The following is an 18,738-nucleotide window of genomic DNA, read 5'->3' on the forward strand; positions in this document are numbered from 1 at the left end:
TGCCTCTTCACTACATACAAACTGCTCTTTCAGGTCAACCGTGACTTCCCTCTTATTAAATCCAATGACTAATTCTCAGACCTTATCTCACTTGATCCATCTGTAGAAACGGAGCTGTTGATCACTTTCCTCTCCTTGGGCTCCAGGGCACCAGACTTCCCTGGTTTTTCTTAACTTACCTTCATTCCTCTCCAGTCTCCTTTCTTGTTTCTCCTGACTCTAACAAATCTGAACAGAGGAATACCCTAAGGCCCAGTCCTCAAACTTTTCTTTTCATCCATACTTACTCTATGGGTGATCTCATCCAGTTTCATGGTTTTAAAGACTTATTCATATGTGGATGCTTTCCAACTTTAAATCTCTAGCTTGGACCTCTTCCTGAACTCTAGGATCATTATCCAAGTGCCTACTTAACATGTCTACTTGGATTTAATGAACATCTTTAAAAAAGGTCCAAAATAAAAATGTTAGTCTTTCCTCATAAAATCTGTTCTTGCCTCAATCTTCCTCATCTCAGCAAATGTCTATAGTTACCCTTAATTCCTCTCTTTATCTATTTGGTTACCGTATCTTACCCACTTAGCAAATTCTGTCAGCTCTACCTTGAATATACTTTCTTCAGATGGGAAATAAGACCACTTCTCACTACCTCTGTTGCCACTACCACTCTAGCCACAGCTGCTCATTTTTGGGTTATTACAATAGTTCCCTAACTGCCTTCCTGCTTCTCCCCTTGCCTAGTCTTCCTATAAGTCTAGCCTCAACCTAGCAGCCAGAATAATCTTATTACTCCTCTGCTCAAAACTTTTCAACAGTTTCCAATCTCTGAGTAAAAGCAAAAGTCTTTATAACCACTTACAAGGCAGAACACAAACTAGCTCTCCATTACCTCTTGATCCATCTCTTAGTTCTTTTTCCCTTTCTCATTCCACAAGAGCCTTTACTGCTTCCCTATAGTTTATTAAACACACTAGACATGTTCTTGCCTTCACACTTCTGCAAAGCATGGTCTCTCAATCTCCTTCAGTTCTTTGCACAAATATTACTTACTTGGGCTTTCCTGACCACTCTATTTAAAATTACAACTGCCTCTGGCCTTCTGTATTCCTATCCTATACTTCCACTTTTTCCCACAGCATTTATTGCCACACATTACACTATTTATTCATTTAGTGGTCTTCCTATGCCCCAACACTAGATTATTAGCTCTATGAGAACAAGTATTCTTGTCCTTCTTCTCCACTAGTATCTCTCCAATGCCTATTAAAGTAGGTACTCAGTAACTTTTTTTAAATGAAGAAAATCATTCTCTCCTAAACTATCAAGTCTTTATTTCAAATCAAAGCCAAAGCCCACATATTTTGCTTTCTATTCATATACATTTATCTTCAGCATCTTAGACAGCACTGAGTAAACTGATGCATTATTATTTTTGTTGACTGACTGGCAGTTGGGATGATGCATGTACACAAGGTAAGTTATATCATCTATTAATAACTACTTAGATTAAACTGATTGAATATCAATATTTATTTTCATAGACATTACAGTAGTTGGAAAACTGTTGTCCTGTCACAATTCTTTAATCTATCATTGTAAAGTCTTAATTATAGAAGTGTTATCAGAATTCAAAATCTTTTCAAATTTAAATCATTCAGTCTTTTACACAGTGCTTTAAGCTCAGTTTTCCTCGCACACACTAGGATAAATGCTGGTTTCCATCTTAGGTTTTTAAAAGCATTATTTAAAAATAAATTAAATACCTTCAAATGAACTTCATTCATTTAAGTACATGGAGTTACCACACTAATCACTGTCTATTTCAATACTTCTTAACATACTTTGAGCAAAATACCCCCTTGAGAAGATAATGGTCTCGTCTTAGAAATGGCACATATGCACATATATTCAAATTCTTGCCTATAATTTCATGAGATCCAGAGTCCCCTAAAGCCTAAGGACATGTCTTTAGGTTAATAATCAAATTAAGTAAAAATTACAACTTAAAGTAGAATCTAGTAGAAGTCAAAACAATATTCAATGTCATTCTGATCTCATCCTCTTGGGGTTGAAGTTGTATTTATTTTATATTCTTTTGCTCTTTTCACAAATTAACTTCATCTTATACCTATATACCTGCTCATACAATTCGAAAATAAACTACTTGAATCACACATAATCAAATGCTAGTTTACCTTCCAAAATATTACATGTATAAGAAAAGCTTATGTACATTCAATACTTTCAGGATAGAAAATTATCTTATTTTTAGCAAATCATCATTTAATTTTTAGTAATAAGTAATCCAAAATATCCCAATTTATTAATATGTAATTAGTTTCATCTTTCTGGCTGAAAAAATGTTTGCTATACAAGAGTTTGTTACTAAGAAAATAAACGAAAATACTGACAAAGAGTCTGCAAAAAGAGAAATTAGCAAATTAATAATTAATGCTGACCTGCAGCTGCATCCGCAAGTTGTGAGAAAGGCACTACCTGTGACATTCTCTGACTCTTCAAAAATGAAAAGAAATGTCTCCAAAGTGCACTGGCAACTGCAGCAAGGTGGCGCTCTTTAGCTGATAATGAAGACTGTACAAACAGGTCCACATTGTCCCTTTGAAGTTCCTGACACAATTGTTGATGCATACTCCTAAAAAGAAATAAAAATACAGCTAACATGCTTGACAAATGCTTACAAAAATCTTCTTAAAGTACATTTTGAGCTTTTTCCATTTATATCATATGAGAACCATTTTATATAATTAAAACCTTTATGCCAAGACATCATGCATTTCTGGTTGTTTGATGGATGAATGATGGCATATTAAGCATCATAAAGTTAATGTTAATTACTAATGTCAACCATTAATTATATGCTTTTTAATATGTCAGATCCAAATGAGAAAGAGGCAGCTTCAGAGTGAAGGTCTGCATTTTGCAACTCACACATGACAAATGATTTTTACTTAAAATCTAGACATGAAAACAACTTTTTAAACCATTTTCTCCTGAGGGCTTTAGAACATGGATGTACCAAGAGGAAGTTAAGAGTATCTGGCTTATGTGTGGTATTTTAAATTAAAATACTTTCCTTGTTTAGAAGACACAGGCCTTGTGTAGTAGACAAAACCATGCTAGATACAATCTTAGTACTTTGGTCCCAAAAGATTCATAATCATTCTCACTTGGTAGGCAATAATATACAATAACAAGTTACTCTTCATAAAATAATAAAACATAATTTGATACTGCCTCAAATTCTGTCTCATCATTTGCTCACCTTTGCTGATTAATTCAACCGAAAATTTAGATATCTCTAGACCTTAATAGAAACTTGTGCAGGAAACTGAGGTTACCAAAGAGAGGGAAATAAGAGATCTTCTTAGTGATGTGAAATAGAAGGTATTTATGTTGTGCACCCACTGATAATATGATTGTTTAAAACTAAATGTGCAACCATGCTATTATTCCTGTTTCTGCTTATATTACTGCCAGATCAACTGAATAGACATAAATGCATGGATATCATCCTTATATCTGCTTTTTTTTTTCCCCAATTATACAGAAAGCAGCAAAAAACAACCAGTGGAAATGATGGAGAAGAATTCCTTTAACAGAGATAGCATTCCACTAAGAAAAATAAGTACTTTAAAAAAGATGTTTGATGTTTTTAAACAGTTTAGGGGAAGTGGATACATGAAAGAACTATACAAAACATAGAACTAGCACATGTATCTAAAGCAATTCCACAAAAAGATCAAGCTGGTTATAAGACCACATCTTAGAACATTTCACATAACTACCCAAGACTGAGTAAAAATTCTAAGTATAAATTGTATAACATTAGAGCCTTCAGCCTCTTTACACTGGAATTCCTGGATAATTATGTGATGTTACTTAATACTACCTGAAATATTGAAAAACAAGTGCACGAATGGCTGGGGAAAGAGTATACAGTAAGCAATTCTCATAAAAGCTAACCAAATATCTGCTACGTCCTCTCTGTAAAAACTTGCCTGAGACGCTTTCTACTTGAACTAGTGGCTAGAGAACCATTTCAGTTCCTTTATCTTAGAGTGAGATAAGTAACACACCACTAAAATCCATCTGGCAACTAACTCAACTGCCTATATCAACATAGCAAAGTTCAGAGCACATTTCTACACAGTGGAATCCGTGTAAAATAATACCACCATTTTTACTACCCTTTATAGCTTTTTCAAAGTATACTGGTTCCAAAAGACAATAAATATCTTATGGTACTTGAGCAGGATGGATTTTGCTCACCATTTCTAAAAAAGCCATTTTATTTACTAACTAAAACCTATTCCCTAGGAAGGAGTAACATTTCTGATTGACCTCTATGTATGTGCTAGAAATTCCTTAAATTAATTAAATTCTTTTAAAATCTGAACAACTCTATGAGATAGGTATCATTAATCTTCTTTATAGATGATGAAGCTAACAGTAGGAAAGCTAAATATGCCCAATGGCCACAAGGCTACAAAGGGCTAGCCCCATCATCTGAACTTAAGTCTGACTCTGAAGCCCACTTTTCTTTTACACACTAAGACATGCACCCTTATGCACCTACACACACACAAGTTTTAAGAGAATTAAACATTGTTGATTATCTTCTCTTTTGACTTAGGTTAAAGAAATTTCACCCCAGCACTTTGGGAGGCCAGGGTGGGTGGATCACTTGAGGCCAGGAGTTCAAGACCAACCTGACCAACATGGTGAAACCCCATCCCTAATAAAAATACAAAAAAATTAGCCAGGCATGATGGTACACGCTTGTAATCCTAGCTACTCAGGAGGTAGGAGAATTGCTTGAACGCAGGAGGTGGAGGCTGCAGTTAGCTGAGATTGTGCCACTGCACTCCAACTTGGGTGACAGAGCAAGACTGTCTCAAAAAATAAACAAACAAACAAAATAAAGGAATTTCAGAAAGCTTAAGAAAAGGGGCTGGAAAAGCCACATGTAGTTGTGTCTTTTGAAGGGCCAGGAGCAACACCAGAATTCTAACACTAGGAAAGACTACAAGAAGAGATGCTAGAAAACATGCATTCAAGGCAATAACGAGAAAGGCCAACAAATGTGAACCACCTTTGACCTCTCCAGAACAAAATTGAGGTACCAGGGAGTATAACTAGGAGCTAATGTGGGGATATGATTCAAAGTTCTGAATCCATTAGGTTTAAAAAAAAAAAAAAAAGAAGGCCGAGTGCAGTGGCTTACACCTGTAATCCCAGCATTTTGGGATGCTGAAGTGGGTGGATTGCCTGAGCTCAGGATTTCAAGACCAGCCTGGGCAACACGGTGAAACCCCATCTCTACTAAAAATACAAAAAATTAGTTGGGCGTGGTGACACGTGCCTGTAGTCCCAGCTTCTCGGAAGGCTGAGGCTGGAGGACTGCTTGAGGCAGAAGTTGCAGTGAGCTGAGACTGCACCACTGCACTCCAGTCTGGGCAACAGCGAGACACTGTCTCCAAAAAAAAAAAAAAGAATAATTAATAAAAAAATAAATAAAACCATTGTGAGGTAAGCAATTTTAAAGCCACAGATTACATTCTCCAAGGTTAAGTTAAAACAGCAAAGATAAGTTTCAATTAAGAGTACAACAATGACCCCAAACCACACTTGTTTTGGAAATGTGCACCCACTTAGTGTTTTTGGATTTGAAAAGAAGCTAATATCCCTGGGAATACGCAAAATGCTTTCTGCTCAATAGTTTGAACGTTCAAGCTTTTTCAGTCTGGATAAGAAGAATGATTACCTGCTATTTTTAAACCAGAACAAAGTTGTCTAAGACCTTACAATAATAATTTATTTAAACATAAAGAAATAAGTGACAAATACAGGAAATGCCAAGGGTGTACTGTAATGGAAGTCTGAAGAAAGAACCAAATTTCTGCACTATAACCAAAGAGCTAGAAATACCCTTTGCAGTCACTGGTAATTTTTAAAATCACGTTTGGATCAGAAAACTAATTATACAGACTACTGAAAAATAAATGTATTATATTAGATGTGACCACTGCGTATCTGCTGAAGGTACATTTACAAAAGTGCAAATATTAGAAGAAGCTTTGTCACTAGAGGTAACAATGTAAAAGAAAACACAAAACATATATAAAATATTATAAAGAATGTAATATAGTTCTGGGTGATGGCCGTTTTATGAGGCATTATCTACCTTCTTCAACACAAACAGTAGAAATATGAAAGTAGATTTTTTGCATAAAAGGAAAATATGTGATTTCTTAAAAGGCATAACACAAGGATGTAGGATCTCCCAACACTTGGCAATTGTTTTATTTGAGTAAAGATAGATTTCACATTAACATTAGTTTGGAAATATACACATGTGGAAATAAACACATGTAACCAGCCCTCTTATATTATACAAGATACAATATAATATAGTAGAAAAATAAATTTGCTGAATGTCAAGTTATTCAAATTGCAGCTCTCATGGTGGAAACAACAGAAACGTCCAGCATTTATTGGTATTTACTATGAGACCAGCACCAGGCAAAGTGTTTTATAAGCATTGTTTCTCATCCTATGAGGTAGACATAATTATTATTCAAATCTTACATATGAGAAAATTGAGACAAAAGGAGTAACTATGCTGCATAATAAACATGGCTATTAGCATAGCTATCCAGAGCTGTGTGACTTTGGAAAAACAAGTAACCTCCCAACTCGCTGTTTTCTTTGGAGTCAAGAATAGGAACAATTGTTGTTATATCTACCTAACAGGGTTATTGTGAAGACCACATGAAATAATATTCTAAGCAGTTTTTAGAAGCCTATCATTACACTATATAAACACCCACATTTTCACATACCAATTATCTAGGTGTTCTTATGCTTCTATTTTAGCTCAGTTACCCTGCCTCATTTAGCTTTCCTCATTATCTTCAAGTATTTTCCTGATTCTTTCATCTGACTGCTCTTTTGCCCCACTTTCCAAGATTTCCTGTTTTTATCAGTCTGCTACTTCTTGCTTTGATTTCATATGTTCACTTATCCATTTTGCCCCCACCTCTCTACTCCCACACAGATACCTTAGGCCCACAGACACACAAATTTATTGAGGCATCTGTCATATGAGAGGCATGGAACCCTGTACCTGAAACTTCTACCTGCCAGTCTGGTCTCTCTGTTTCTGCTCCTCCCTAGTAACTTAGGCAGGCTTCTGGGAACACTTACTGGACCATTGCTTATAGTTATTGCTTCTAATCTTGGCATACCATTGTTTCTCCTGTAACTGTTATAGAATAAGGTATGACAACCTATATATTACTTTCCCGGTATTCACAGTTGTATATTAATTATTTCTAATACACGATGCCTCAAAGTTTAAGGAAAATTAAAATTGTCTATTGATGGGCTTTGCATCACATGGAAAAAGCATAATATAATAAATATGACCAGTAAGGATTAAAAGCAACAATTGAATTCCTCTTCTAACTCTACTGCAAACATGGTAACTTAAAAAAAATCTGTATTAGTGAAAAATATAATGGAAAGTTTTAGGTCAAAAAGTTGTTCCAAACCATTATGAGTAATTATTTTTAGTATCTTATTGATCTAACTGATGGAAAACTAAATGGGAATCAGGACACTCTATAACCATTTTTAGCTTCAGCTAAACTCACTAAAAAACCTTGGACACTGAATCCTCTTGTCATACTTGTTTGTATCTGTGAAACGGCTCACTCTGCCTTATTATCTAGGAAGAATATAACATAACTAAGGTAATGGCATTAGCCATTAGAAAAACAAAAAAACCCTGAAATTTAAACAGTGGAAGTTACCTGAAAAATCATCTAATCCAATCCTGTCTTCAAAAAATTGAGAAAAAACAACAAACAGCTTCTAGGTATGAAGAGACTTTTATAAAGTCTCAACTTGAGATAATGGTAGCTTCAATCCTGAGCCGCAATCCTGTGCATGCCCAAATTATCAGGGAGAAGCAATAAGCCAGAAACCAGGCTGGCAAGCAGCAATTCAAGCATACTTTGCAATGCCTCCATGTAACAGATGCCCCAGTACATCTGTGTGTCTGTGCATATGTGGAGGAGGGGTGAGTAGGTGGTAGATAGATGGACGGATGGATGGATGAATGAATGAATATGTGAAATCAAAGCAAAGAGTTTGTTGACTGTTTTGATGATGAAGCACAGCAGTGGTAATGATGCTTACACATCACATATAATTACAGAGAAAAATAAGGGTTCCTTGAGATGCAAGGAGAATTCTTCAAATGAACTCTCTTCTAAGACAGAAAAGATCAGCTTGTGACTCTGGAAAACTACTAAGCCTCAGTTTTTCATCTGTTAAATGGAAATAATGCCCTACTATCCTCTATGGAGCTGCTAAAGCATTAAGGTCACAGCATTTAGGTAAAAGTACTTTGTAGACAAGGCAAAATAATACGCACTTTCATTGACTGCAAGGCAAGACAATATGCATTACTGCTTCTAAATCCCAATAAACATGTTCTTAGATGCATTCGAGCATCACTAGAAAGATACAGAGACAGACATACTAGAGTATATATCCTATTTTGCCAATTAGCAGTTGGATGGTCATTTCCTCATCTGCTGCAAGAATTAAATAAGACATATTCAATGAAGAGTAACTATTATTGTTGGCCAGAGAATTAAAAACTGTTTAATGATAATATATGCACTAACCCTATTCTAAGTGTTTGACCTTTAATAACGAATTTAATTTGTAGGTACTTTATTGTCCTCATTTTATAGACAAAGAATCTCAGTACAGAAAGGATAAGTAATTTGCTTGGGTCATGCTGTTAGTAAGCAGCAGAGCCAGGATTTGAACCCAAATAGTCTAGCTTCAATGCCCCAATTCATAATCACTATGCTACCGCTGCCTCAAATACCATTTTACTACACAGATAAATAATACATGTTCCAAATGTCACATTGCTGTATTCACTCATTCATATGTAAGTTCTTAATAAACGTAGTTATAAAGTAGTATAACAGCCAATCCCAGGTGATATACCAGATGCATACACATTAAAAGTTTAATACTTCTGGGGAGTGCCAGGCTCTATAGGAATTCCAAAGGTCAATGATGTGTGATAATTTAAAATTTTCCTATGCCCCACAATTGAGTTAATTTGCAAGACTGGGAAAGAACAACAAATCAGGAATCCAGTGATGAACCTAGCAAACCACGCATGCCTATAATAATGCTGTCTTATATACAATAACGGAGGTGAAGTGCTTAAAATGAAGTTGCTTGCCCATGTTCGAGAAACAGTAACTAGCACTGGTATGAAAACATACCAGTAAAAAGTCATCAGTTTTAGAATTTACCCTCATATTTTCATTAGTCTTGACTTTATAGATTATGAGTATAAAATTAGTTTTTTGATTATGTTTCACTGTATTTTACAACACAGTAGTAACAAGGATCCACTTCCTTTTTATTACTGTAAGTAGTTCCCAATGTTGACTACCACCAAAATCATCTGTACATCTTTCTACAAATACTAATGTCCTGGCCTCACTAAAGATCTTTCTGCATCTTCAGCATTGGGCCTAATCATAATATTTACTATTTGTTTTTAATTCCTGACGCAGTTGGCCTGAGGGTCTACATTCATTTGTTTGTTTTTGAGACAGAGTCTTGCTCTGGTGCCAGGCTGGAGTGCAGAGGCGCCATCTCAGCTCACTGCAACCTCCACCTCCCGGGTTCAAGCAGTTCTCCTGCCTCAGCCTCCCGAGTAGCTGGAACTACAGGTGAGTGCCACCATGCCCCACTAATTTTTGTATTTTTAGTAACGATGGGGTTTCACCATGTTGGCCACGATGGTCTCGATATCTTGACCTCAAGATTCGGCCACCTCAGCCTCCCAAAGTGCTGGGATTCGAGGTGTGAGCCACCGTGCCTGGCTGAGGGTCTACATTTCTATCAGGCAGATGCTGCTATCCCATGGTGGACCATATTGTGGGTAGTCACCTTCTTGGCTTTCCTCATCTAAAAAAAAAAAAGGGATAATAATAGTACCTAAAGAATTAAATTAATAAAGGTCAAACACTTAGAATAGATCTGGCATATGTATTTTCAATAAGCAATCTTTGATTTTTCTGATCAATAATTACTTCATTTATTGAATAGGCCCTATTTAATTCCTGAACAGGTAAGGAAATGGCCATGCAACTAGCTGTTCATAGATTAAGTAACAAGATCGTACATAATTCTGTCATGGAGGAGGATTGAAAACTACTCCTTTATAGGTATAAGTGCAAAACAAAGTATAAGATTGTTTTACCAATTCAGAGGAGAAAAACCTTTGGGGGGAAGCATAAGAAAATGGGCATGGAAGTGATTCTCAAAGGATAGGTAAGGAGTGGTTAGGTGAAAAGGAAGAAAGTAAAAACACAAAGGTATATAAAATCAAATCACTTACTAATTCAACACATACAGCAAACTTTCTAAGCAGTAGGGTACAAAACGAGCAAACAGACAAAGTCTCTGCCTTCTGGGAACTTATATTCTAATGAGAGACAGATAATTAAACATATAAACATGTAATACCTCAACTTGTGGTGAGCTTTATGTATAAAAAAGAAATCATAGTATGGGGATGATGACTGATAGAAGCTAATATTTCAAGTACAATGATCAGGAGACATCTTTTAAGAAGGTGACATTTGAGTAAAGACCTAAATAAGTAAGGGAGGGAAACACATAGGTATATGGGGAAGAACATTCCAATGAGAAGAAAAAGCAAGTGCAAAGGTGCTGGGCTTGGCACAGTTGGCAGGGTTCCAGATCACGTAAGATCTTGTAAGCCATATAAGGACTTTGGATAAAATCAAAGTGGATAATAAGCCACAAAAGCAGAAGGGTAATATAATTTACATCTTAAGAGGAATATATAAAAGAGCAAGGTGTTTGAAGAATGAAAAAAAAGTAACCACTTTGATTATAATGGAGAATTTTTATAGTAGCATTGGAAGGCAATAAATTTAAGAATAGAAATGGTGTTCCATTTGTTCAGTCATATGTTCTCTTCATTCACTTCAGAAGAAGTTACTCAGTGCTAGTCACTATGTCTGAGGCTAGAATACAAAAATGGTTAATCCTGCTGTTAAAAGAAAAATCAAGACTTCATTCTTAAAGTGGTAAGAAGACACTGAAGGATTTTGAACTGGAGGGTGATATAATGAAAAAAGTGCTTTGGGAAAGATTAATCAGGTAATGGCAAACAGAATGGGTCAGAATAAGAACTGACTAAAGATAAAAGAGACTAATTAAGAAGCTTCTGTAAACATCCAGGTAAGAGCTAATGTGCAGTTTGAGTTACTTTATGAAGGAAAAAGCCAACATTAATTATTTCGCATTTTGTGAGGGAAAGGAAGGAGAAGCCTGTCATTGCCAAATTCTGGGGGAGAAAAACTGAAAGTTACGAGGGACAGTTAATTATAACTGGGGGATATAATTTGATATGAAAACAGAAAACTGAAGTAACACTATCAAAACTGTTTTTGGAAATCTGAACCTAGAGTCAAAGAGTACAATCAGACTCAAGAATCACTCTACCTAATAGTTCAGATCATCTTAATGAACATGTCAATGTCTGTTAACTGCATGAGGCATTGTATTAGATGCTATCAAATATAGTACTTCCTTTCAAAGAACGTACAGTTAAGTGCTGACACAGAGGTATGTAAACAGTATTATAATCCGCAAAACAACAGGGTTCAAAGAAGACTTCCTGGAGAAGACATGCCATTACCTGTCATAGAAGTCATATTAGTTAACTGAAAAAATAATAAAGTTGCAGAAAGTTAAAATAATGAGTAAAGCATAGTGACATGAAATTGCATGAATTGCATGAAGGGATTCACAAACAGTGTGGTATTACTAGTAGATGGTATTACCTTTGGTCAAGTGCCAGTAACTATAGTATTGATAAGGAACTGTAGTATTGATAAGGAACAACGTAACTATACATTTGTATAATGTAACTATAGTATTGATAAGGAACAGGTCATGGAGGATTATGTCATCTCAAAAAGTTAGAGCCACAAGTAAACAGTCTTTAAGGTAGCTGGAAATGAGAGAAAACCAACTTATATACCCAACATATATATTCCTTATGGTTTGTTTCCAGATAATCTAATGCTTATAAGGATTGCCTAATACATTTATACATTTAAACATCCTCTTTAACTGCACCATGCTAATGTTATAATGCTAGTTGTTTCTGAAATATTTTCATTAAAAAAACCCAACCTGATGAGTATGTGCAGTGTGACTTTGTACATATACAAATCTATATAACTACTCATTACAACATACTACACATATATAGATGTATATCTATACATTTATATATCTATATCTATACATTTTGCCAGTGCTTGAGTGTTATCTTATGCTCTTATCTAATAAAAGTGAGCATGGGCAGATCTACCCATAAACATCAGTGCTGATCCATAAGCATCAGCTTCACCTCCAAGTGTCAACATTATGACCAACAAGTTATAGTCCTGAAGTCAACACACACACAAAGTCAAATAAAAATTTTCATGCTGGATGTTAAAATTTAAGTTTTACAGCATCACAAGATGCCTTCAAGGAAATGGTTGAGGGTAAAGGCCACAATTAAGGCTTGGGTACATCCTTTGGCATTGTAACTATAAGGAACTACAGACGTCATTGTAGGTTAGGAATTTCTAAAAGAACAGGAGAATGATCATCATCTGATTATGACAACTTGCACTACTTGTATTCAGTTACGGCTCCCATTTCCAGGAACTCATCCTCCAAATTTAATAGCAAATGTGTGGGTACAAGGTAATGGATGAAAGTAAAAGAGAGGGAGATTATGGCTGAATATGAAGCTCGTCAGTCTCCAAGTTTGTCTACTACCAGAGTATCATGTGGGTAGGACCACTAGTTAAGGTCGAGGATCTTTGTCCTTGGGGTTAAAGGCACTCAGAGGTGAGATCATCTCTGAAAACAATCTCACAACAAAATGTACATGCCTTATAAAGTATGTGAAGTTGTTATACTGTCTTTGGGATTTCAAATGCAATTATCTTCCTCTTCAAATGTAAATGGATAGGGTATAATGGAGCAAGCACACATGCAGTGGATCTTATCCAAAATGTTATGTATCAAATTATCATAGAAGAAAAAAGAACAGGGTCGGGCGGTGGCGGTGGGGGGAGGGGCAGTTAGGAATTGGTGACTAAAAAATAAAATTAGAATACAAGCAACAATCAAAGTGAACAGAATATTTATGGAATATGCCCTCATTTTCATTTTGGAAGAGACCACCAATCTATCTAACTTAGCAGCACTGGAGCCAATAATTACTGTGATATTAAGAATATCTCACAATCCTTTTCTTCCTCCTCTCAATCCTCCCCCACCCATCTCTAACTCTGTCTTGCTTTGGCTATTCCACCATTTGCTGAAAAACGTGTAATTTTTAAAACATGGCCACAAAGTATTTGACACTTCTTGATTCTGAGAGATCTTGTGACTGATTTGACCAATAGAGCACAGCAGACATGATACTATGTGGCTATAAGGTTTGGTAATAAAAGGCCATAAAGTTTCTGCCTTGTTTGCTGGGAATACTCACTTTTAGAGCCCTGAAATGCCATGTAGGAACTCCAATGACCCTGAGAATACCCTGTTCGAGAGGCCACAGGCAGCACTCAGCTCAACAGTTCCAGCTAAGCTTGTCCACCAGCCGTTCTAGCTTAGAAACTAGATGTGTTACTGAAGAAGAAGCCATCTAGGAACTGGATCCTCCAGCAGTTGTTCTAGTCTCGGCCTTTAAAGTTACTCACAGACATTGAATTAGAGTTACTTCCAGACATTGAATCATCCTAGCTGAGGCTCCAGACATGGTAGAGCAGATAAGAGCTGCCCTTGGCTTTTCAAAGTCCTGACCTACAGAATCTGTAAGCATAATAAAAGGTTTGCAGTTGTGGTGTTTTACCCACTATGTTATTACATAGTTTATTATGCTCTCAAGGGCATGTAAGAAGCACTATGTAGGAATTAGAGAATCAAAGATGAAAAAGATGCAGACCTGACCTAAAGGAATTCACACTTGGGAAGGCTGGGCTGGGAGGTGGGAGGAACAAAGAATTTTATTAGAAATATAACCAAAGGGTAGTATCTACAACAGTACAAAGGCAGACTAAGACAAAATAGCTGTTTTAAGTCTCCTAGAAGCCATTCCCAACAATCTAAGAAATTCTGGACTGGTTTTAAGACAAATGAATTTCAGAGATAAGGGTAATTTTAAGAAAAACTATTTTTCTACTTATCCAGCACAGAACACCTATATCAAACATATGCTGAGACATTTTATGTATATTATCATATTTACTCTCAAACTTTATTCAGTTCTTGCTGCTTTCAAAAGTTTCATTTTAGATTTCCCTAGATGTATGGTATTATGTTTATGAACTTGTGGAGACCACCTTTTAAAGCTAATTAATAAAACTATCCTCTAAAAACTAGCTTAGCTCTCACTATCCCAGCAGTCTTTTTTGAAAACAGTAGTACACAGTCACTGCTACCCTCTAATGACAACTGCAGTCATTCTACCACATTTTACGTGTGGTTAGTTGCTATATGCTATGTGGGGGAGTGTGTGTTGTTTCAAAAAAGAAATTTGGAGTCATTTTATTAAAAGTAAAGAGCCAAAGATTTTTGAGGTCAACTATTCCACAGTAAGTAAGCTAGGGCTGAATTCCATTTGTGAGCATTTTTCCTAATTGGTGATAATAAATTTTTATAAATAAAGGGTCTAATGGTAATGTTGACTGATTATTAACTACATCAACCCAAATGTTCCTGTCACAGTGAAATTTGCCCTATAATTTACCTTAATGGACTATGTGTATCAATAAATATTGAAAATGTCCAGTCTTTTCCCCCGACCCCCATTTAAATCAAATCCAATTCTATGTGAACATATTGTACCAATGTATAATTACAATAGCTAATGCACTGGAAAAAGTAGTGTACTTTGATAAATAATTTTTCTAAAACCTCTTAAGCATTCTGCATCTTCAATATTTCTCTCACACTCAAAAAATGCGGTAAATTATACAACCAGAAACTAGTGACCATTGCCAATTGTGTTAATGGATCTACAAACCTCATCATCAGCTCCAATAGTGACTTTTTTTTTTTTTTTTTTTTTTTTTTTCAAAATTCAGTCAAGTAAAAGTCAAAAAGTACCTAGGGATATTTTTAAAAATGTTTCTTCACCAAAAGTATAACAAAACTCTAATGGAAATAACAGTCTGGTCACCACTGTAATATAGTGCTAAACCTGCAGTACATATATAATCTTTAGAAATCTGCAAACTCCTTGAAATTATGTGTAAAGTTTTGTGTATCCATAAATGTGTATAGCCCCATTCCCTTTCTCCTACTTTCTACCACTTTATAAATACCTCTAAGGACAAGCTGAATGCCTCCTCTCAATTTCTCTCCCTGACTCCCCTTCTGCCTTATTTTGATCTCCTCACTCTGTGCCTCTGTTGTACACAACAATCCAATTGTAACCTCATGTACGAAATGCACTAAGTTAGGAGGAATGCTTAATATGAATTCTATGTAGAAAAAGCAGTGACTAGTACATGTTTAAGATAAATTATGAAAATCATCAAAAAGTATAAGCTTGTTTAGAGTAATCTCATATTTAGCAGTAAATAAATTTCTTAATTTTAAATTATGGTTTTCCAGATACATAGTTTCATACCACATACATTCCCTATAGAGATGCTACTTACCACTTTTACTGTAGTTCTTCAAAAGGGAGGAAAAGATAGAGGAGGGGAAAAAGTTTTCCTAAAAGATTATCCACTGAGTCAATGATCTGTGGGGGTTTATTATAAAGCTCCATTATTAGGGCTGAGAGCCTCAAAGGCTTTTATTACAGCACTAATTTCTTTTTGCAAGGCTTCAGCAAATGAACCCGATTTATCTGGTTCTGCATGCTTAGGGCTTGATACATGCTATTTGTACATGACAGGTTTCATCTGCGTAGCACCATTGATAACATTTATCTGCACATCAAAAAAGCTCATCTCCTGATGAAAAAAAAATCCATGAATATGCTGGGATAAGAAATGTTAAAGTGGTGAGTAAAAGATCTGTAATATCTCATAAAATGGAATAAAACTACAAAAAGATCACCAATTCAGTATGAATGTGCAACGGTGCTACAGGAGCAGATAAAATGTCAAAAAAGGAAGAACTGGAAAGATACCTACTTACACTGATAAAAGAGTAGGGGTTTGTTACCATCCTGTGAATTTTAACTAGAAATTGGAAAAAATAATTTACTTTCAAGTAAGACAAAGTTTCATAAAGCTTTATGAACAAAGCAAAAGTAGTTCAAAATAAATCTTAAAACAGTACCCACTGTTTGTAACTGCCAGTAGAAATTAACCCCTAAAAGTTACTCTTATGGGAATAAAATGTTGAGATTGACTGCTGCTGTAGTTCAAATTTAAAAATCTTTCATAAAGCTTAAAGTCATTATAAGAAAGTAACTTTAGAAAACACAGAGAAAAAAAGATAACAAAAATGTAAACCTGCTTTCCTTTCAGAAACAATAATCAGCTTAAAACATCAGTGTAAAAGATTGTGAAAGGTGGACACAGCCTACATATTTGAATAATAATGTAATAATAAAGCATTTCCAATAGATAATATATAATATATTCTTTTGAGAAAAGTCAGTGTTTTTCTTTATGAAGAAGGTATACACTGAGTTAAAGAGCTTGTTCCTATAATTTATGATCTTTCAGAACATGTGGTTACATTAGGCTTCAATCACTTCTTACTCTTACTCTTCCCAGCATTTGGTAATATAGACAGTGGAGCTAATTTTCTGTCATTCAGGAAGAACTGCTGGATCACTAAACTTGTATCATCATCACCTCTGAAACACAGTAAAAATCACTGTTAGAACCAACAGTTTATTAGATCGAACCCACCAACAACAATGTCAACTCTGCCTGGTCGTGTTAACAGGAAAATGTTTTACGAGTTCCACCACTGGGCATCAATTTAACTTCCAGCACCAGCTATGCTGTAAAACCGTGAATGTAATTTATATGGTGACCCACGTGTGTGGGAAGCAATATCTAGGTGAAACTTCTCACAGTCTGACAAAATGCTTTGATTTGCACCATTCAGATGATTGAGCAAGAGTTTAAGCAATCACCACCAATAGCCTTTATCTCCAAATGCACTAAAAATTTATTACTCTATGAGTGCAATCTATTGCTTTAGAACCTAGATTGATAGAATAGAAATGATTGGATAAATATTACATTTTCAACTGGTACACATCTTGTCCATTAGGTTTAAATATTGGACAAGCTATGTGTTTAAGATAAACATCAGTCTTCGTTGATTCCCTCACACAATACTTTTAGAACGCCTATAAATGTTTCCATAGTAACATTTTTGTGCTTACATATAGCTGAGGACACATGTTCACTGCCAATTAGGAGAAAGTAAACCAAGAGACCACTGTATTCTTCTCATAACAATATACCTTTGTCTTTTACTTAGCACTTAACACAGATGACAATATTTACACATATTGTGCTGTGTACTAAACAACTGAGTAATCACTCAAGCTGGAAAGGACATAAACAGAGCTCACCCACCTATCCTAAATAACAGTTTACTATTCAGGTCTTCCTAGGAATTTTAAACTAGCATAGATTTCATACAGATGGCTTTTCCAGTAGCTACTTCTGTGCATTAACAGAAGGGTGTTTACCTGGCAACCTCTCTATCCACTTGCCTGAGATCATATACCTTTAAATATGGCAATGGATGTTTCAGATCTATATATATATATATGGAGCAAAGTTGCCAAGATTGCTGCAACACAACTTTTAAATATCCTTTCTAGCATTATGGGAGGGATCCTACGCATATAATCTTCAATGCCTTTGGGCTCCTGAGCTACTACCTTAGCGCTGACTAATCTGATTAGCTCAGTACTACTTTCTACTATTTTCTAATTTGGTTTTATTAGATACTGTAAAGTAAATAATATTATCTACAGTTTGGTGATGAAAAAATGGACTCAGAGGTTAAATAATTTGACCACTAAGTAACAGAAATGGAATTATAACCCAGGTGTATCTGACTCCAAAACATTTTTCACTATAAATCACCTTTGTTCAAGATTTAACTGTAACAATCAAAATCTTACACTTGAAGGTTTAAAAGAGTACCTAGCAAAATAGTAAAATAAGACTAAAGCACACATAAATTATTTCTAAGAGGTGTATCTTTATAATACCCTTAATCACCAACCTTTATTCATTAAAGAACTATACTACTAATCAAGGGATCATCAGGTAAGATGACTGCTGGTCATTAATGTTGGCAGTTGAGTTATTTTCCTTAAGGTTTCCAGCCTTGTTTTTATGCATTTGGTTTGCCACATCAAAAAAATAATTGCTTTGTACAAAAAGGAGATAAAAACAAAAACGTACTACTTAGAAACACATCACCCATATTCCATATACAAAGCTTTTTGTTATTGCACCACTAGAAGAGACTTAAGCATTTAACTTGGAATGCCTAGGAAGATCTTTTAAGCTGTTTTTCTTATCTTGTTCTTCAAAATTCGAAACTAGAAAATCCCACTTGACTAACAAGGCA

At 35.4% G+C, this 18,738-nt stretch overlaps 2 protein-coding genes across 3 annotated transcripts in view; both read right to left on the minus strand.

Moving 5' to 3' along the window:
* Window positions 1-18,738, minus strand: part of NDUFAF4 (NADH:ubiquinone oxidoreductase complex assembly factor 4) — a 350,782-nt gene that overhangs the window by 289,436 nt on the left and 42,608 nt on the right. The window lies entirely within an intron of this gene.
* MMS22L (MMS22 like, DNA repair protein) overlaps window positions 1-18,738 on the minus strand; it is a 138,660-nt gene that overhangs the window by 39,569 nt on the left and 80,353 nt on the right. For both annotated transcript variants that reach the window (XM_050786559.1, XM_050786560.1), the window contains one exon: window positions 2,460-2,653. In XM_050786559.1, coding sequence (XP_050642516.1) covers window positions 2,460-2,653 — 194 coding nt within the window. The remainder of the gene's footprint in view (window positions 1-2,459; window positions 2,654-18,738) is intronic.

Source organism: Macaca thibetana, chromosome 4, assembly GCF_024542745.1.
Source record: "Macaca thibetana thibetana isolate TM-01 chromosome 4, ASM2454274v1, whole genome shotgun sequence".
In the NCBI taxonomy this organism is placed as follows: Eukaryota; Metazoa; Chordata; class Mammalia; order Primates; family Cercopithecidae; genus Macaca; species Macaca thibetana.